General features: G+C 39.3%; 1 protein-coding gene across 3 annotated transcripts in view; it reads right to left on the reverse strand.

Moving 5' to 3' along the window:
• The window catches only part of diaph3 (diaphanous-related formin 3), a 324,811-nt gene that overhangs the window by 47,771 nt on the left and 254,683 nt on the right, over nt 1-22,357 (reverse strand). For 2 of the 3 annotated variants that reach the window (XM_053238349.1, XM_053238348.1), the window contains 2 exons: nt 7,462-7,557; nt 5,541-5,594 (listed from right to left, as the gene is read on the reverse strand). In XM_053238349.1, coding sequence (XP_053094324.1) covers nt 5,541-5,594; nt 7,462-7,557 — 150 coding nt within the window. The remainder of the gene's footprint in view (nt 1-5,540; nt 5,595-7,461; nt 7,558-22,357) is intronic. The other variant, XM_053238350.1, reaches the window with a different exon arrangement.

A 22,357-nucleotide genomic window follows, 5' to 3' on the forward strand; every position in this document is an offset into this window, starting at 1 on the left:
GCTGCCTCGGGACAAAATGAGTGAGCTACTGCTACTACAAAAAAAAAAGTCTCAAATGAAACTCATTTTCTCCAAATAAAATGTTTGACTTAGGAAGAGCAGTTCAGTTGACACATCCTAAAAGCATTACCTAAAACAAACTACTCGGAAGATAAACCAGCTGTTTAGGTCAGCACACACAGCACAGATCAGAAACAGGAACTGTCTACGACAGATTTTTAAGCAAAAATATATCTGTGCAGTTTATAGCTTGAGAAATGATTCGTTTAAACATCTTGACATCTCATGATGCTCAAATTTGAGCTTTATTCCCTTCATGCTATGCTTCTGTTTTCCTGTCAAATAATCACGATTACTAACTGAAGTGAAATGATATGGGAAAAGTGGCAGGTTTTCATTACTTAAGGCAAAACACATGAGCTGTGAAACATGAGATCATGTTTGTTAAGTAAACTACAGCATTAGATTTTTAAGCAACTACACAAACATTCCACGGAAGCAGCTTAGTCGAATAAGTCAGCACACAGCAGAGATTCCCAGTAGGAACAGATAAGGTCATTCCATGTGTCCATTAAACCCATTCGTAAAACCTTTAGTTGCGCTCCATGCTCCTTCACTCATCCAACTGTGAACATTCTCAGGGTTTAATTTACCGAGTGCTTGCTGACCTTTCCTGGCTGACTGCAAATCCATTTCAAGCTCCAATTCAAAAAAAAATAAAAAATTTACATCATCATTTTGAGGTCAGGTATTAATAAGGGAATCATGCCTAATAGATTCGTAAAGGGAGAATGGTTCACTGTCTTGGTTGAGTCCAGACCTCCACTGCCATATACAGTTGCAGAGTAATGTTGTGTGTGTGTGTGCGCATTGTTCAGACTTGCCTGTGCATCTTTTATGAATCTGGAGGATTAAAAGCGATCTCCAAGTATCAGAGTCGAAACATCCCTGGTTTCCAGGGAAATTCCTGATTGATCTATAAAATGTTAGCAAATTGATTCCAACTATTTTGGGATGTATATTTGTAGCTGTGGAGATGTCATACAAAGCTTTCTGCCAATGTTGTGGTTGTTGTTATAATCTTGTGAATTACATATTACACTATGATGTAAATGATGTAAAAGTCATATACACCACATATATTTAGAAACCAAACAGAATAATAAATAAGCAATCAGAGACACACCTATAATTTAGTTACATTATATGGCCAAAAGTTTGTGACACCTGAACATCATACTCATATGTGCGTGTTGAACATATTATTCCATATTTAGTCTCCCTTTGCTGTTATAATAAGCTCCATTCTTCTGAGAAGGCTTTCCACTAGATGTTGGAGCGTGGCTGTGGGGATTTGTGTTCATTCAGCTACAAGAGCATTAGTGAGGTCAGGCGCTGATGTTGGTGAGGAGGTCTGGGGTTCAGTCGGTGTTCCAGTTCATCCCAAAGGTGTTCAGTGGGGTTGAGGTCAGGGCTCTGTGCAGGACACTCGAGTTCTTCCACTCCAACCTTCACACACCATGTCTTCATGGAGCTCGCTTTGTGCACAGGGGCATCGTCATGCTGGAACAGGTTTCAGCCTCTTAGTTCCAGTGAAGGGAAATTGTAATGCTACAGCATATAAAGACATTCTCTACAATTGTGTGTTTCCATCTTTGTGGCAACAGTTTGGGGAAGAACCACATATGGGTGTGATGATCAGGTGTCCACACACTTTTAGCCATGTAGTGTATGCTTGGTCTGCTGCTGACTTGTTGCATTCTATACCGTCCCCACTTTTAAGTTGGCATTGCACCATTTGAACGTGTAACACCGACTTCTGAAGACCAAAGGTAAATTCCTTATTGGGCTAAACCAGACATGCCAATGGTCTTGGACGGGACACCTTTACAAGTTGAACTTAACAACTTTACATGGTAGTCCCACATCCCTCTAAAGTCTTGCACTGGATTAAAATTAATTCTTTTGCTGTAGGCTCTAGTGACACAGGTAATGCAGCATATACCATTATCTATTTGCAGAGCAAACATCTCGCATAGGTGTAAGTAAAGTCAAGCATAAAGTCAACCTATATGGCACTTGTAACACATAGCAATAGACAGAACAAGCTGAAGAGCTACACTACTCTCTTCTCTTTCTTACTCTCACTCCTGAAAAGGAGAAAGGACTGGGAAGACGGGCGAAAAAAAGAGCAATCAGACAAAGTGCTTTTACGACAAAAGAATGAACAAACAAACAAACAAATAAATAAATATAAAACCCAAAGGAGGAGCCCACCAGAGGTGCCCAGTGGTCCGCATCACCACAAATTACCCATAAAATCCAAATAGTGGGCTCTTAAACTGACAACCTGCCTCCGTAGTGGGAGTTTTATATAAAGCAACATAACTTCTCCACTCCCTAAAGTACTGCAGTACTGCCTTCCAATTCCTGGTCACATCACATCAAGCTGCCATGGGAGCTCTGTACTGAGACACCCTATGCCCTCCCAATCATACGCACACCACAACCAGAGCTGGTGCCCACTGAAATAATGGCTACACACTGAGCTGACCGGTTCTGGGCTTAATTACAGTATCTCTTTGCAAAGATGTTTCTGTTTTAATTCTCTCTGCCGTGCTGCTGGAGTGTGAAACATCAAAGCCCAGGAGATCAATTACGGAGGGGTATTTACAGCTGGGAGAGAGGAGGGAACAAAGCATGGAGGGGTTCTGACAAACTTTATCATCCACCTTTCTGTTAGTCACTGAGCCCGTGACCGACTGACTGATATTTGATCCCTTAATGATGATAAAGGACAAACCACATCGAGGATTAGAACATACACATAACCTGGTTTTGTACAGTACAGGCACAGACACACAAAAAAAACAGCTGCCTTAATTTAACTTCAAGCTCAGGAACCACACTAATCTGCATGAGAAGAATATTAGAAGAATAGTAGACAGAAACTTACCAAATGTTGAATATTGTCGATTTACATTATACTGAAAACTGGCATGAACTAAATTTTATAACATGGTACAGTACTTTTTTTTAAAACAATAAATAAATTACATTTTTTTTCTGTAGAAGTGTATCTCATGAGGATGTCTTAACAGTGAAATAAATATTTTAATTCTAACAACATCAAAACATTTTATTATGTATGTAAATGTATGCACATTTAATTAGATGAAGCCTTGTTTGCATAAATAAATATATTTTTTTTAAAAAGCTATATGAAAAATATGAAAACTAGTAAGAATATCAGCTGGAAAAAGCTGATATTTATTCTATACCAAGTAACAGGAACCAGATTTTAAAGGGGTGAATATGCTGTATAAGCCAATATAATTTTACATGGTCAAAAAATAAGCAGAACCCTGTTGTTTTAGTTAAACAAGACTTTAACTTTAAAACAAGTAATTAACATGAAGAGTTGAAGTCACAAACAAGAGCAACTGTGCTCACTCATAAACAATCACTGTATCTGTGTGTGATTAGTTCCCCTGGCACTCTACAGTATATTTAATGGATGTTCAAATTAGCATCACATTCACATACTGAACATTTTAAGCATTATTACCAGCGCTTTAGCTGCACGATTTACATAAATGCTGTGTAACCTTGGTACTGTTCGAACATTATATCAGCCAGACCCTGATACCAATTACTAAATACACATATACCAGCACAAACACACAAGACAACACTGACAGACACACAGAAAAAAAAATCCACCCTACCTGACATAAATCTCAAGAGAGAAATACTCTCATCGCACAGCACTGTGCAAATAACAAGTAATTAAGTTTAGGCCGTGAGGTAGAGCACCAAGGGGACCAGGGGCCTTTGCGTGCTGAGTGTGTTAGCATGTGAAACTGTGGAGTTTTATTTAAAAAGCAGATGGCAGGGTGAAAATGAAGATGAATGGGACAGAGTCCTGGTGTGAGATGAGAGCTAATTAGCCAGGTCTGTGCTGGGGCCTGGTGGAGCTGAGGCCTACATGGATGCAGCGAAGCCTGGGGCTCAATTACTCAGCAAGGCCGCATTCAGAGCATAGGGACAAGGGCGCGGTAAGACTGCTGTGTCCTCACCGCAGCCTCAGAGGACCGTATGTCCTCCATGGGGGTTGCTTCAGCAATCGTAGAATGCAATGTGCCAGGAAGAAGAGCAGTAAAAAGTAGTAACTGAAAAACTGTACAAGATATGTCACGTGTCTTTCTCTTCCTAAACCACTGGCTTAATTTCTCTCATTTAATTGTGTGTTTGAGAGAGACAGAGAGAGAGAGTGAGTCAGTGCTGACTGAAAATCCTCAATAATTGTATTCATGTATGCTTGCTGCACCAGCTGCAGAGACTCACATCAAAAGCAATAATAGCCTAATAAGGTTATAGTTTAATTATTCTAAGTGCTTCAATAGTAATTATAGTGCAACCTTGATGAGGCAGCCATTGTTGTTTTTCTTGTGCTGATGACGCACACTAACCCGCTCCTACCATACTTAATTCTAGGAAATTGAATGTAGACTCATTAATATTTCAATGTCTTCATGAGCAGATGGATAATATGAAGATATTCAGCAGTTGGCAAATTTACACAAACAGAGCTCTGTCACTGGTCGCAAAAATGGGCTTTTATGACATATAATGTATATAACAGGTCATTACAGTCTGTGCCACACTGGATATGGAGCTCATAACATTTTCCCTGTAAGAGAAGCAAAGGCATAGAGAGGTTCTTCAGCAAAACCCTCTCCCACTGCTACCAGGCCAATAAAATTCCAACGTAACCGACAGACTGCTTGTGAAGTGCTATTCTGACAGGTGGGCAATCAACAAGTCTCCGTGGGCAGCTCCAGAGCGCATTAACACTAAGTTGTCATCAGAGCTAATGCATGCACATTAGCAGCAAACCCCACTCAGGCAGAAAAAAGAAGGAAAAGAAAGAAGAAGAAGGAAAAAAAAAAAAAAAAAAACAACACATATGCCAAAGCACCAATCACTGACAGACAGGCTAGAAGCACTATGATTGGCATTGGGATTGGCTGAAAACACACAAAACATAGCTCTTGAAGAACGAGAAACAGAAAACCAATATCATGCAAGAAGCTTGTTCTGGCTAATAAACTGTGATACATAACCAGATATGTGCTCTGACCGATAATATTTCACAGGTCAAAGCATGATTATGAGACAAAAAGCACCACGCTGGCTAGTGGAACTGTACAGCATGAAAAGTGCAATGTTCATGGAGACAAAAGTCTTAACCGGTATAATGAACAGTAATGTATCACAATTATGAGTCATGTTACTATGGTTGGAATACATTAGAGAAGCAGCTTGATCAATCTCAATTTCCCACAGACCCTGGAGTCTGAGGAATGAGGCAAAACTCATAATGTACATATGGTACCAGAGACAGGAAAAGACTAACAGTGCAGTGTTAATGAAGGGGGACTAAGGTTAGATTGCAGTATTAATGAGAAATGAAGAGAGGGGGAAATGAGCCAAGCACACAGACAGGAGAAATATTTTCGGTTTGTTTTTCCATTTACCATGATTGCAGTCTTTCAGAACTGGCCTTTGGCTGACCATTTGAGTTGCTTCATCTGTGGAATACCAGAAAAAACAGAGTATGAGCGAGTATAAGACTGAGAAAGACAGATCCATGGGACAGAATATGGGACGTGTATAAGAAAGTTTGCTCCACCTTTTTTTTTTTTTTTTTTTTTTTCTTTTTGTAAATCAGTAGTGTAAACATTCTCAAAAGGGGAGTGAATTCAGTGTAGATAGATATATAGTCAGGTATTATGAGAATTTTTTTTTTTTTTTGTCATTGAGGAGTTCATTTGGAGTTCATAGCTTTCTCATTTGATATACACTATGTGCAGATGTGCACAGATCAATGGATTAATCTCACTGGAATGATTCATACAAAGATATATATAAAGATGACGTGCTAATTTGGTTGGAGAGGAGACATTTTTTTCTGTTCTTGCATAGTTCCTATTTTTGTGGTGAAATATGAAAACGTCTGTGCTGATGTGGATGGAGCAGAGCAACAGGAGGAACGACATTAGTCCAAAATTGCACTTGGTTTCTCAAGAGGAACGTTTAGTGCACACGCAACTTGACTTGACAAGAAGGACTGAAAGAGTTGTATCAATTCTCACAGCCTTGTTTTGTGGATGTAACCAATTTCAAAATTAATCATCCAACTACTATCTTAATACAGTTGCCTGAATTATGCTATTCGTAATAAATAAGAACAAACAACTCAGCCGTGGCTCTTAATTGTCATTCAGACAGTAGAATCAATAGAAAGTCTATATAATTAAACACAAGACTCTCCAAATTTAGAGTTAATTAGGATTTAGGTGATGTCCTGAAGTGTTCATTAATGAATGCAGCGATGCCAACATTCCAAAGACTTTTTTTTTTTTTTTTTTTTACAGCCCCAACAGTCCACAGTGCCATCCATTTGTTTTCTATTGGCTCACAAGACTGAGGGTCATGAATTCACAGCTCAGAGTTCACCTGATAAAGCTGGCGCAAATTAACAGCTACCAGAAGCAAGCATATCTTTCAGGTCCTGCGTCCTTTCCCCTTCAGTGATCTGACTTTACTTCTGGGTGAATTTTATTTGCATTCTTTCTGACTGCTGCTATATCTGAAAAGCAGAAAAATGTAGTTATCAGGTGGTTCCTGTATTGCAGTAGCAAGGGGTCACTAACCGTAAATGGTGTAGTTTATAGATGATGTAGTTAAACTATAGCTGTTGCCACCTCTGTGAGTGAACAACAGAAAATGCTGCTGAGAAGAGCTGATTGGATATCTTCAAATCTCTTGATAACGTATTTATTATGTATTTATATGATGTATTTCATTTTTATAGAAATGAAAGAATTCCAACCTCTAGAATTTTATTGAATTATGATGCAAAAAAAAAACAGGCTGTCAGGTTGGTTGCAGCTGCATGCATGTCTGTGTCTGTCTCTGTGTGTGTGTGTGTGTGTGTGTGTGTGTGTGTGTCTTCCTCAGCACTGGAGGCATGAAGATGGGGTGGATTCACTCAGACTGGCGTCAGAGCGATCAGAGCAGGCCATACTAGAAGTACTCGGCTCTGTAACCAGCTGTGACATCAGCCACCCAGCATGAACGTCAGAGCCAGACAGCAGTCATAATAAAAGAGGAGTAGATGTCCCATTCTTTACCTTTCTGAGGGAAGGAAGATGGGTCCCGAAGGCTCCATACCAGCTATACTAACATGATATTATACATTCATACTTGCCCAGAAGCGGTCAGGGTAAGATTCATGGCATCAGGAGAAGTGCAATATGGTAGATAGATGGGAAGGGCTTTAAGAAGAGATTACCGAAGAAAGACTGAAGGTGCAGGGGCTGCATGTCAAAAGAGAGGTATAGCGAGTGTGATGGAGGGAAGTAGAGAAGACGTGATGAAAGAGATGAGACTCACCTCGGGGCCTAGGTGCTCTCTTCCTTCGGTCTCTGAAAGCAGCTCCAGATTGCAGCGCTTCAAGCAGACTGTCCATCACTCCAGTCTCATCTTTTTCTACAGAGAGAGAGAGAGAGAGAGAGAGAGAGAGAGAGAGAGAGAGAGAGAGATAATCAGATGCTGCATTCCTTTTCCATTTCGCTTTCATGTCCTTGAGTGAGAGTTACCACAGCAAAGCCCACTGATTCAACAAGCTAGACCATGAACAGTACATCAGAGTGCAAAGCCTGGCGATTTGAGAAGCAGACAAGCCCTTAACCGGCTCATACATCACCTACAAACCTCTCACTCTAAACAAAACCACTGCATCTGAGATTTTCTCAGCCCTCTCATAAAAAACAGGTCCAGAGTTGAAGTTGTTAACCTGAAGCCACTGGCTTTTCTGCAGCTGGTGCCTCCAGAGAAGAGAGCAGTCCAGGTGGACACTACAGACCTTGAGCCAGAATAGAGCCACACTGGGCTTAAGCCTGCAACTAAATCATCACTGACTACAGCACATCCCTCTGAACACACACACACACACACACACACACACACACACACACAGCTTATCGGGGGAGAACGAAAAAGAGGAAAACAGAAAATAAATCTGACAGAAAAGTGTTTCACTAGGTTTTCAAAAAGTGCTTTTCAGCCGTGTGCTGGAACAGGGGAAAGGCTTGTGTGTGTGCAGTCTTGACAGTGTAACCTCGCAAATCAATCCTTTGGTATATTGATACTGAACTTGTAGAAAGAAAACAAACATACGTGCACATATACACAATCAAACGGTGGAAAAAGATTTCATGCTTTATGAACAAAACGGACTGAATCATGGTTTGCAATATAGTCTTCTTCAGTCCAGTTTTTGAGCTCTTTTTCATTTTAGGCTTCCTGAAAAGAAAATGCATCACGTATTTACAAGAAAACAAGAGAACTACTGCATTTAAAAAAACAACTAAATGGCTAATTCCAATTATAACGATTACCTGTGAGCTTAGTTTATCACTTTACGAAATTGGTTCAATGGCTTAAACCTATTGTGGTCCAATATTCTGATTATTAACAGGTAAGCGGTAAGTGAATTAGAACTATATATGATGTCTATCTGTTTAGGAGGCTAACTAGCTGAAATAGCAACTCGAGGCTCACATTCTAAAATCCCACTTCTGTCTACCTGACAGCTGTGAGCTAGTTCACCAGCAGGTAACTAGCTAGTTATTCATTTCCTCTAACTCCACTGCAGTGCTGGAGCATTGAGGACATTTTCACAGCCAGTATCTGATTTGAAACTGAATTGAATACACATAGGCCCATTTTCTCTGTGGCACATACAGAAGCTGTTCAACAGTTCGATCAAAGCCTGACAATCACTGTGTGAGGAAATCACACTTACAAAGATAGTTAGATTTTAGAACGTTAATCTCGATTTGCTGTGTTTGCTGTATACTTAATTGTACAGTAGCAGCAAGCAGTGTCATTAACCACAAAAATTACTACTGTGATATGCAATGAAATCCAGAATTTTGGCTGATTCAGGTTCAGACTCTATCTGAGGCTTTAGATGTTTTAAAGTCTTTAATGGTTGAACTGAAATTTGGCATCTTCAGCAAATTGGAGCCAGAGGATGTGCAGTAGATACGGCCAGCCGGACAGTGGGTCCGTCTCTTGCCTGCCCATTTCGCTGGTGGACACCCCCCCCCCTTGTTATTAATTAATTAATTAATACGTAAAATGCTAAATTGCAGTCATATAATTTGCACAAGTATATTGATTTTATCATTGTCAAGAAAAGATTTTAGAGCCTTGACTCATGACTGACTGAGCTACTATTTGCTAGCTAGCTGACATCCATCATATTAATCAAATGAATGTAAGGATAAGTAGCTAACGCAAGGTACCAACTGTAAATATACTAATAAATAGCAATCAACATTTACACTCAACACAACATATGTTTAGATGAAAAAAAAATTACACGATTTCTATCAAGCTCCAACACCTGCAGTAATGTATCTCTCATTTATGCTCTGCTCGTTCTGTTGGTAGGATACTTTTAAAAACAAGTTACCGGCTAAGCTTACCAAGCTACTTTGAGTGTTAGCTAAGATCATACAGTCAGTCGTAAATTGTTGTGAAATTGAGCTAGAGTTAGCTGCCTTGGTTTGTGTCATCACTTTGTTCACTCACATTGTTTTGCTAGGTATAAAAATAAAAATAAAATAAAAAGACTACACATCCCTGTTAAAATGGCAGGTTTTTGTGAAGTAAAAAAATGAAACCAACATAAATCATGTCAGAACTTTTTCCACCCTCAATGTGACATTACAACGTATAAAAATTAAGTGGAAAAACAATCAGAAACATTTTAGGGAAAAATAGGAAAAATAAAAAACTTACAAGAACCTTGTTGCATAAGTATGCACACCCCTAAACTACTACTTAGGTGAAGCACCTTTTCATTATATTACACAACGCAGTCTTTTTGGGTAAGAGTCTATCAGCATGGCACATCTTGACTTGGCAATATTTTCTCACTGTCTCCTGCAAAAATATTCTAGATCCGTCAAATTGTAAGGGCATTTCCTGTGCACAGCTCACTTCAGGTCACACCACAGATTTTTAGTTGGATTCAGGTCTGGGCTCTGGCTCGGCCATTCAGAAACATTGATCATTGTTTGGTTAAGCCATTCCTTTGTTGATTTTGATGTATGCTTTGGGTCATTCTAACATTGAAAGGGGAAATTCATTTACGTCTTCAGCTTACTAGCAGACACCTGAAGGTTTTGCACTAAAATTGACTGGTATTTGTAGCTATTCATGATTCCCTCCACCTTGATAAAAGCCCCAGTTCTGGCTGAAGAAAAGCAGCCCTAAAGCATGATACTGCCACCACCATGCTTCACCATGGGTATGGTGTTCTTTTGGTGGTGTTTTTTTTTTTTGGGGGGGCAACAAACATATCTTTTGGAATTCTGGAATTATTATACCCAACCCTAACTGTCAATAATGTGCATTTACTGTAAAGAAAAATATTGGGAGATATACACTATATGGCCAAAGGTTTGTCGACACCTGACCAACACACTCATATGTGCTTGTTGAACATCCCATTCCAGATTTAGTCCCCCTTTGCTGTTACAATAACCTCCACTCTTCTGGGAAGGCCTTTCATCCACAAGAGCATTAGTGAGGTCAGGCATGAAGACTTGGGGTGCAGTCGGCGATCCAGCTCTAGACAACTGTGTACTTTCAACTTCGTGGTAACAGTTTGGACAAAAACCACATATGGGTGTGATGGTCAGGCGTCCACATACTTTTGGCCACATACTGTATCAATGTCGAACTTGAAAAAGACAGAACACCATTAAAATAATCTGTGGAGAATAACTAAAAATGCAAGTTTGCTCCTTTCCCATTCATTAAAATCGGAATGGGCGGGGTTTATAACTGTACAGCAGCTAGCCACTAGAGGGCCTCCGAGACATTTTGGATTCACTTTTGAATCCCTGCTACGATGTCCACCCATATACGCATACAGACATTGGTCTTTTTTTCCAGACAGCCTTTAAGAATGCCTTTGAGAAAATGAACGCATTGAAATCATTCTCATAGCTGGATCGGGAGGCTGTCGCAAGGTTGTGATGGACTTTAACAGGAAACAAGGCAAGCACATCACACACGACACTGTTGCCAAACTAGGAGCCCAAATTGGGAGAGATGACTCCACGTGTGTTTACAAAGAAATGGCAATCATGTAGAGAATGTTTTGTAAATAAAGTTACAGTTTGCTAAAAAGTGTTAATTTCCCCTATGTATGGAGACTTTTGGGACACCCTGTATACATAATGTATTCATACTTCCTTTCTTGTGATGACAAAGGTGTAGAGATGTTCATAGGCTATTTTAAAATTTGCATATTTATATACTATATTTGATATGAGAAGCTTAATTAGCACAAACTGTGCTGTGTCACAGCATGCTGCTGAATATGGCTCTATACCTGGAAGAGATCCAGAATGTGTCAGAAAAAGCAGAACCATATGCTTGGTGAGCCAGTTGTAAGAGGAATAGCTGAAATATAGAGCCAGAGGAACAGATGAGGGTATGCTCCTAAGGATATACCTGTCTCTCAATCCTTCTCTCTCTGATGAACACTGACTCAATTAGAAATGGAAAATAAACCAAATACATTCAGCAATTTTGGGAAAAACTTTATGATGATCTGCTGCCAGGTTAACAAACACTTCATGAAATGCAAAGGTCATGTAAGTTTTCTCAATTTGCACGTGGACTTGAGTTCTAAGATCATTTTAAATACGTTTTACATGATTCGATGGACTGCTGGTTAAGGGAGCTTAGTAAAAGGCCAGAGAGCATCCTTGCAACTACAGCTTAACAGTTCCTACCTGATATTTCTATTTCAGATATTTCCTACTTGATATAACAGAAAACAAACTGGGGAAAAAAAAAAAATCAAAATTAAATAACCCTCGCTGATACCATTGCCAGACAGAAAAGGGATGACTACATGACATCTCTAGACTAAGATTTATAGCTGCTCAGAATAAACAGTTAATTGTCACATACATTTTGCACAAATTATTCATTTTAATCTGCTGCATAATTAGCACCCCACACCAATCAGCATTTCATTACATTTATTCTAAACCAAAAGGTTTGTTTACCACAATTATTCCTGCATAATTTATCTGCCTGTTATCAATCAATATAACAGTCCATCAATAATTTCTTTGCTAGTCTATCTCTTTCAAGACCTCCTTTCTCCTCCTACATTACAGACTACATCGCGCGCTCCTTTCCATAGGTGTTAATGACATGGGTCTGGGTCATACTGGTGAGGGGGGCAAATAATACAGTGCAGGTGGGCCTCAATCAACAGCAATTCTTTAAGTGTGTGGCAAAGAGAGAGGGGGCAGGATAGATAATTGTGGGGTAGGAATGATAATCTTCCATTAAAATATAGAAATATAATAGTGATAGGAATGGCACCTTCTCTCAAACAATATTTGGCAGTACAGCTATTGAGAATAAGAATACACAGTACTGTGCAAAACTCCAAGGCATGTAGGATTTTAAGGGAACAGGCAGCAACAAGATCACAGAAGCCTGGACCAAACGTTATCAAAGAACTCCACTCAGTTTGCCACAGGAACCATAAAACAATGGACCCACACTTGCAGATCATGAGGAACCAAGTTAATGCTTGCATCTGCCTAATCTCAGCTATCCTCTGAACAGTAGGTCAAACATTAGAACATCCCTGACCAGAGGATGAACCCTCTCAGCCACAGAAACCTCTGTCAACCTCATTGATTTAGGCCGTCAGCCAAGACCAGATGGCTCACCCAACAGGATAGTAAAGCTGATAACTTCAGGAAAAAGGGGGGTGATTCACCCAAGGATCCTCATGGAATGAGACCTTTGTTCTCCCCAGGAACACAAAGTTCACCACTGTTCACACATTCCACAGAACCCAGCCTTAACACATGCACCAGGTTACCTTACATAATCTGAAAGGACAATGACTCTTAAAATGATGCACCATGGTTTGAAAAAAACTTGTTGCCTTTTTAATGTCATGCATTATATGTATCATGCCTATAGCCACTAGTTATTATGATGCTTTTGATCATTTAACAGGTATCATAATGTTAATAAGTATCATGAACATCAATTATGTGATGTTTGATGTGTGTGATCGTTATTTAATTTTGCAAATTTAATAAAGTAAAGGGATAAAGTAAATGTGAGTACAATGTATTACATCCCTGTTACAAAATGCATGACCAAAGTTCTAACTTTACCTTGTGGAAAGTTAGAAAAAGCACATACAGTAACTCAGAGGCCAGTATGCTAATTAGTGTCAGAGGAGGAGAATGCAGTTTACACCCTGCCCCAAGATCCTGCTGATTGGAACAAGCACTTTGGGGTCGGCCTCACTCCAGTCATCATTCCTGACTGGTGCTCAGAGACGCCACTCTAAAGCAACCAGACTGCTGATGAATCCCCGTCCAAAGAGACTTAAAACGCAAGTACAGTACCTCCAGATTCTAGCTGAACTGGTGCTTTTAAAATAAAGTTTAAAGCCTTTCTAAACAAAATGAAGGCTAAATTGATAAGTTGATGGTTTGCTCAGGTCATGGTCTGAGAAACAACATACAGTCCTAGAAACTCGGGACTTTATTCATTCTCTGTTCAAAACTCTTCCCTGTTTTACCTTCGTGTGTGTGCACGTCCATGCATGCGTTTGTGTTAGATTAGTTTGTCTTAGAATAGTTTAATAATTAAGTTTAATTAAATTAATAATAATTAAGTCTCACCTGGTTTTTAAAGGCAAGTGTTTTGTGTCTCTGTGCTTATAATTTACTGCCTTAAACTGCCGATCTTGTTACTGTGCTCTTAATATAGCGTTTCACTATATTTAGGATATTATTGCCGGTGGTCACAGAGGTAATATCCCATGCACAATACACTAATTTCTACTTATCGCTAGACGAATAGTTGATCAGCTATTAAAATATTAAGTTTGCAAAATTTCACCTCTGACCTGATCTGCTAATCTCCTAAATATTTTGGTGGAGAATGCGGGCGGCTTAATCTAAACAGCTAATTTCCTACAGGCACCCTATTTTTATTTTATTTGTTTTTTTTTTTTTAAGTACAAACTTTGCTCTAGAATTTTATTTTGATTTCTACATTAGTGAGTTAGTACAAAAACATTTTAGATTTCCAATTTCCAAACCTATTTCCAGCAGAAAATTAAATGTTACTGAATAACATTTGTACATCAGTAAAGAAAGCATATGACAAAAAACAGAATGAAGCCTGCTGCGTTTTGCTGCAAAAATAAGAAGCGTAGTAAGTGTGACAGTCAAAGTCTCCAGATGAACTGTGGCTGCTTCTGCAACTTACCAGATAACTTCCTGATAAAACTGCACAAATTATACCTTAGACTACTCTTTTTTTTTTTTTAAAGCAAAAGATCACCACACCATATATTGACTTTGTTTCATTTATTACTGTTTACTGCTCTTTATAGTATTTTTTTAAGGCAGAAACATTTTTGAAGGCATCTGTGCTCTACAGCATTTCTTTGCATGTGCCTAAGACTTTTGCACAGCACTGTATACAAAACTATATATATATACATATATATATATATATATATATACATATATATATATATATATATATATATATATATATATATATATATATATATATATATATACACACACACACACACACACACACACACACACACATATATATATATATATATATATATATATATAGAGAGAGAGAGAGAGAGAGAGAGAGAGAGAGAGAGAGAGAGAGAGAGAGGGCCTCCAGCCCAAAAAAATAAAAAAATAAATAAAAAAATAAAAAAACACAGCACACTCCTCGTGCTGCTGCCACCTGGGTGCTGCAGGGACAGCATCACTTCAGCACCATAGTTGTGGATAGCGAGCAAGCGCATGGTGACGGAGCAGGGAAACAAGCACACCTGGCAGCCAATATTAACGGCAGCGGCTCCTCACACTCCTGGAGAAATCAGGAGAGTATAAAAGCATGCAGCAGGCCCAGTGAAAGGAGCAAGTTTTGTCTCTGCATACATGCTGATCCGTTTCTCTCTCTCTCTCTCCCTCTCTGCCAGAGACCAATGACAGCGGCAAGAGCACGCACCCCCGGCTCTCATGGGAAGCCTCCAGACCCCTCGATACTGCTACTCACCGCTGTCCGCCTGCGTCCCTCACCTTGGCCGACAGTGATGCACTCCCCCAGGCCTCACCAGCAATCCTGACTCTCCCTCCACCTGCACCAGCCCACCACTCCTACATGTTCCTAAAATAATAATCATTCTTGTTTTCACTTATCCTGCCTCCTCTGTGTCTGTGTTCCGCCTGCCACAGCTGAGAGTTACTACAATATATTTTATATATTTTATATACACACACAATATATATATTGTGTGTGTATATATATATACACATATATACATACGTACACACACGCCATCTAGAAATGGTCTAGTTTTACTCAGCATTGCAGGGCTAAAAGTATATGCCAGGTTGTGCTAAAAAGAACGCAGTAAAACCAGGCGTGAATGTCAATCACTTATTGCAATGTTCAACACTGAGGGAGCAGCACAGAGAGCCAAAACCCCACAAACCTCATCCAATCACAGCACACAACGCACAAGTCTTAGTGTGCATGCCAGAGGACACTAGAATGACACTTCTTGACACCCACGTCATTACCAAGCTTAGCGCTGTACTCTGCTACACACAATCCAATCTAATCAAAGCCAATTACAAAGCTCTGCAATCCAACCTGTACATTTTGAACGCTTAATCCAGAGAAAAGATATGGATGGAGTGATAAGAAAAAGATGGGGCACTACTAATATTTGACCAACCCCATAGTTGCCTTTTATTACACTATACAGTGGGTAGGTGCATAGAATGATGGATGGACGAACGGATGGATGGATGGATGGACAGATGGATGGACGGGTGAGGGGTGGAAGACAAATGAGGGAACAAGAAAAAGTCAGAGAAAAAAACAGAAAGAGATGAGAGAGATAGAGGAGGGAGCCTGCTGGGCCACTGATGGAGGAGACAGAAAGGGTGAGGAGGGTTTAATAACAGAGAATGAAGGGGGACATGGAGGTGTGAGAGAAACACATGTGGGATGATTTAGTGGCCAAAAGAACTACACCAGAGTAACTGTTGTGGACTGTTGGTTCTATCCTTTTCCCATTAAGATTTATAATTAAATGTCTTTACATTTCTATAATTTTAAAAGATTGTGTACACATTTTTATCATCAAATCAGCTGCTTCTAATCAGTTTGTAATTATTTGAAATACAAATTAGTTCGAAAAAGATATCAGAATACCTGAATACCATCTCAGAAAACTGTATTATATAACTTAGCATGATATTCTTATTACACCATCATATTGGCCAGGCTCAAAGTTAATCATGGCAATCAAATCCAATCAAAGCACACTGCACACTGTGCTTTGTGAAAAATATCACAATGAGAAACTACAGCATCTTCCTACAACAAAAGAAACCTGATAAAACATCTTAAACATAAAACTCAGCTCAACAACCAACAACAACCAATGCTACAGCAAACGCTGGCTAGGTGAAATAATGTCTATAGACAATGCTAAGTGCGTGTCCTTGACAACAAGGGTTTCTGATGAGATTAAACCATGGAGATAAAAACCATCTCTACAGAAAAGCTTTTTGAAAGTAGAATAAACCCCACTCTTCTCCATTGCAACTCTGCTCATTCCAAGTTAACTAAATTAGCTAACTATTGCACTTCATTTACATCAGCTAGCAAGCATTACAAAGAAAGAGCCTAGTGCATGAACATGCATGTATGTGCTTTTCAAGGAGACTTTTTAACCCAGATAAACATAAGAACAGCCAAATAAAATGTACTGATGAGTACAAAAAAAATATACTCATACTTTGTCTGAAAAAAAAACAAAAAACAAAAACATGCTATCGATGTATCCCTAAAAACAAGTCTAGCAGAGCGAGAAGTTCCATGAAGATTGTATCTACAAGAAGTCATTCATTCACACAGAAGGCAAATACCAATTCATATTTATTTAACATCAGTGTAGGTATCAGATATAGTCAGGTCCATAAGTATTTGGACAGTAATTTCGTAAATTTTGCCTCTATATACCGCCACAATGGATTTGAAATGAAGCAATCAAGATGTGATTGAAGTGTAGACCTTCAACATTGATTCAAGGGATTTAACAAAGATGCCTTGCATTGCATTGACCGTTTAGGAATTACAGCCTTTTTTTTTTTTTTTTTTTTTTTTACACAGTCCCTTAATTTTCACAGGCTCAAAAGTAATTGGACAAACTAACATAATTATAAATAAAAGATTATTTTTAAGTACTTGGACATTAATACTTTCCAGTAAGTGACTGCCTGAACCCATGGACATCACCAAAGTTTCCTCCCTGGAGATGCTTTGCCAGGTCTTTACTGCAGCCGCCTTCAGTTGCTGCTTGTTTGTGGGACTTTCTGCCTTCAGTTTTGTCTTCAGTAAGTGAAAAGCAACTCAATTGGGTTGAGGTCAGGTGACTGAATATTCTATTTTTTTGCATTAAGAAGGCCTTGGGTTGTTTTCACGGTAAGTTTTGGGACATTATCCATCTGCATTGTGTCTTATCTGTTTTCCATCATTTGACTGAATCTGAGCAGAAAGTATAGCTCCTGCGACTAATAATAGCAGTCACATCATCAAGAATCACCAGTGACCCAGTTCTATTTGCAGCCATACATGCCCATGCCATAACACTTCCTCCACCATGTTTCACAGATGATCTGGTATACTTTATATCATGAGCCCGTCATTTCCTTCTCCATACTCTTCTCTTCCCATCATTCTGGTAGTGGTAATCTTGGTTTTATCTGTCCAAAGAATGTTGTTCCAGAACTGGGCAGCCTTTTTTAGATGTTTTCTAGCAAAGTCTAATCTAGCCCTTCTGTTCCTAAGTGTGCACACCCCTGAACTAATACTTAGTTGAAGCACCTTTTGAGTTTATTACACCACTCACTCTTTTTGGGTAAGAGCCTATCAGCATGGCACATCTTGACTTGGCAATATTGTCCCCACTCTTGCAAAAATATTCTAGATCCATCAAATTGTAAGGGCATCTCCTGTGCACAGCTCACTTCAGGTCACCCCACAGATTTTTTAGTTGGATTCAGGTCTGGGCTCTGGCTAGACCACTCAAAAAACATTGATCTTTTGGTTAAGCAATTCCTTTGTTGATTTGGATGCATGCTTTGGGTCACTGTCATACTGAAAGGGGAAAGTCCTTTTCATCTTCAGCTTAATAGCAGACACCTGAATGTTTTACGCTAAAATCGACTGGTATTTATAGCTATTCACGATTTCCTCCAACTTGATAAAAGCCCCAGTTCTGAAGAAAAGCAGCCCAAAAGCATGATGCTGCCACCACCAGGCTTCACCATGGGTATGGTGTTCTTTTGGTGATCTGCCTTTTTTTTTTTGCCCCAAACATACCTTTTGGAATTAGTCTCAGTTTGGAATTGGCCTCATCAGATCATAACACATTTTTCCACATAGATTGGGGTGATTTAGTTGAGCTTGGATGTTTTTTCTGAGAAAAAGCTGTCTAGCCACCCTACCCCATAGCCCAGACATGTGAAGAATACGAGAGATTGTCATCACATGCAGAGAGTAATCAGTACTTGTCAGATATTCCTGCAGCTCTTTAAATGTTGCTGTTGGTCTCTTGGCAGCCTCCCTGGTAAGTTTTTGTCTTGTCCTTTCATCAATTTTGGAGGGACGTCCTGTTATTAGTAATGTGACTGTGGTGCTCCATTTTCTCCACTTGTTGATGATGGCCTTCACGGTGTTCCTTGCTACATCTAATGTGGAAATTCTTTTATACCCCTCTCCTGATTGATATCTTTCGACAAGAGAGATCCTGTACAGGCTTTGTCAGCTCTTCGCAGACCATGGCTTCAGCAGTCAGATGAAACCAAGAAAATGTCAAGAAAATCCTACAGAAACAGCTGATCTTTATTTGGGGTTAATCAGAATAATCTCATCGATGACAGCTGTATGATAGTTACTTCTGAACATGAGATTGAATGGGAATTTTTTTCATTCTGAACACAGCCAGATGCCCAGTTTTAAAAGGGTGTGAACACTTATGCAACTAGGTTTCTGTAACTTTTTTATTTTTCCTATTTTGCCATAAAATGTTTCTGATTTCTGTTTTTCACTTAATTTTTATATGCTGTAATTTCACATTGAGGGTGGAAAAAGTTCAGACATGAAAGACATGTTCAAGACATGATTTACCTTGGTTTATTTTTTTTTACTTTACAAAAACCTGCCATTTTAACAGGGGTGTGTAGACTTTTTATATCCACTGTAGCTCCTAAGGACAGTCAAATATAACCTGATCAAACCTGAAACAAAAATGGCTATATGATTCTGACAAAATGAAGACACTAAATATAAGATGTTCTCATCAGTAAGAGGTCTGTAATTACCTCCTCTCTGACCTTTGCAAATCCCTGTATTGAGATCTTTTCTCTTTCACACCATAGTTTATGAACAGATACACAGAGCCGATCTCAGCTTCCCTACCCAACTTGTATTGGTCTGTCAAAATGCCAGCTGCCAATCTGATCTGACAAATGCGCACCATGGTTTCAGTCATTTTTAAATCGTAAAGGTCAACTATTCTTGTTCTTCTGACAAAAGGATAAGGTTGTCTGCTACTTCTTTAACATGCAAAATGTACAGTATTCACTGGCTGTATCCTGCAGCAATTCTGGTATACACTGTAATGTTCTCCCCCATCTTGGAGGCCAATTTTTCCTTGACACACAAATACGCAGAAACGAGAATGATACCATTCGGCTTGTGGATTCCCTTTTGAGTCTGGTTCCTCTTAAGGTTTCTTCCTCTTGTTGCCACCATCGCCTCTGGCTTGCTCATTAGGGATCAATTTAAATTAAAAATTTATATTTGGATTTCAGTAAAGCTGCTTCGTAACAATGTCTATTGATAAAAGCACTATACAAATAAAATGTAATTGAACTTCTGAGGTTCACACATGGTGTATTTAAACTAGTGAGCAGCAAAGCCACAGGCGACCATTCATTTTCCATGTATGAAAGCAACACAGAGCCGCAATTTTAGTTCCTACTTGAAATTAGTTCCTACGTACTGCTTGGCTCAACTGTACTATAGGGCCAAAAGTTTGTGGACACCTGACCATCACACCCATATGTGCTTGTTGAACATCCCATTCCCGATTTCTCTTCTCTTTCCTGTTACAATAACCTCCACTCTTCTGGGAAGGCTTTCCACTAGATTTTGGAGCGTGGCTGTGGGGATTTGTGCTCATTCAGCCACAAGAGCATTAGTGAGGTCAGGCACTGATGTTGGTGAGGAGGTCTGGGACGCAACATAATAAACTTTGGATGGGCTACAACAGCAGAAGACCATATCAAGTTTCATTCCTGTCAGCCAAGAACAGTAATTTGTGGCAATCATGGGCACAGACTCACTGAAACTGGACAGCTGAAGACTGGAAAAAGACCAGGTAATATTTTTTTTTCTAATCTTCACCTGCCCCGTTTGGGTGAGTCTGTGCCCATGATAGCCTCAGATTCTTGTTCTTGGCTGACAGGAGTGGAACCTGATGTGGTCTTCTGCTGTTGTAGCCCTCAATGCTGTTGTAGTCTACCTCAACGTTCAATGTTTTGTGCATGCTGAGATGTTTTTCTGCTCACCATGTTTGTAAAGAGTGATCATACGAGTTAATATATCCTTCCAGGCAGCTCGAAACAATCTGCCCATTTTCCTCTGACCTCTCTTATCAACAAGGAGTTTCTGCCCTCAGAACTGCCGCTCACTCATGTTTTTTGTTTTTCGTACCATTCTGTGTAAATTCTAGAAACTGTTCTATGAGAAAATCCCAGGGGATTAGCAGTTAAATACTAAAACAAAATACTCAAATAAAATACTAAAATACTCAAACCAGCCCATCTGGCACCAACATCCATGCCACGGTTAAAGTCACTGAGATCATACTATTTCCCCATTCTGATGTTTGATGTGAACATTAACTGAAGTTATTGACATGGACCTGCATGATTTTATGCATTGTGCTGCTGTCACATGATTGGCTGATTGGATAACTGCATGAAGGAGCAGGTGTACAGGTGTTCCTATTAAAGTGGACAGTGAATGTGTAGTGTAATTGAATAAAAACATATAACTGTGTTTTCATCTTATCCTGTCGTATTTGATCTCTCAGTAATGTGTATAGACACTTTACAAAGAAAAATAAAGTATGAAAGAAAATAGCAGAGATGACTGGTGTCTCTGGAGAGTTTATGTAGCTAGTACAGTTAGCTTGTGCTGCTAATCTGAGAACAGCTAAACGAAGCCTGGAACATAACATGTAAATCAAACAACCAATTTTCTCACTGATTAGTGTGTTATTTAGTTTGTGTTTTACTACTTAAAAGAAGATATAGGCATATGGCAGTGCCTCTGATGAGGGTATGTTGCTAGTACAGTTAGTTTGCACTGCTAATCTGCTAGCAAAACTAGTAAGTTGGACACACGCTACACATCCACAAGCGACAAAAGTAGTACTCACTCCACAAACAGCACGAGTGGCATACTAGTGTGAACGCAGGGTGATTCAGCACTACGATTTTTACAATGGGCCAACAGCAGAGCGGAAGTCAATTGATGAACCGAGACGTTTCAAGAAACTGAAAAGGGCTAAACAAACAGCTAAATGTGGTAGAAGTTTATATCTGTCAAATCTGAAAATGTTTGCAAGTCTACAGTCTTACTTTCAGGTGTTTTCTTTTTTCCTTGTTATTTTGTTATCTTATGTAGTTTTTCCCTCTAGTTAATGAATTCTATATTGAGTTTGCACTGTGGCAGTCAGGGTCAGAGTTCAGCACTTCAGGGAGTCTCTAGAATCCACCATGAATCTTCCCCAGAGGAGAGATCACATTTGAGTGTTTTTTTTTTTTTTAATCATAGTTCTAATTTTGTCTGAACTGATCTCTCTCTGTGTGTCTACAAACATATTAGAGATGTAAAAAAATAGTGCAGAGCTTTAGTTCGTGCAGCAATTTATCATATTGTGCAGCTATTTATCAATTCCTTCAGCAAACTGCTTCTTACAGAACCAAAAAGTGTCTCCCTGCACACAGTGCTGCGCCCACTGCAGGTACCTCGCATTACCACAGCACTTTAATTGACAGTCACTGTGGAGACAAAGCGGGGAGGTGGC

Source organism: Pangasianodon hypophthalmus, chromosome 11 (genome assembly GCF_027358585.1).
Source record: "Pangasianodon hypophthalmus isolate fPanHyp1 chromosome 11, fPanHyp1.pri, whole genome shotgun sequence".
Lineage (NCBI taxonomy): Eukaryota > Metazoa > Chordata > Actinopteri > Siluriformes > Pangasiidae > Pangasianodon > Pangasianodon hypophthalmus.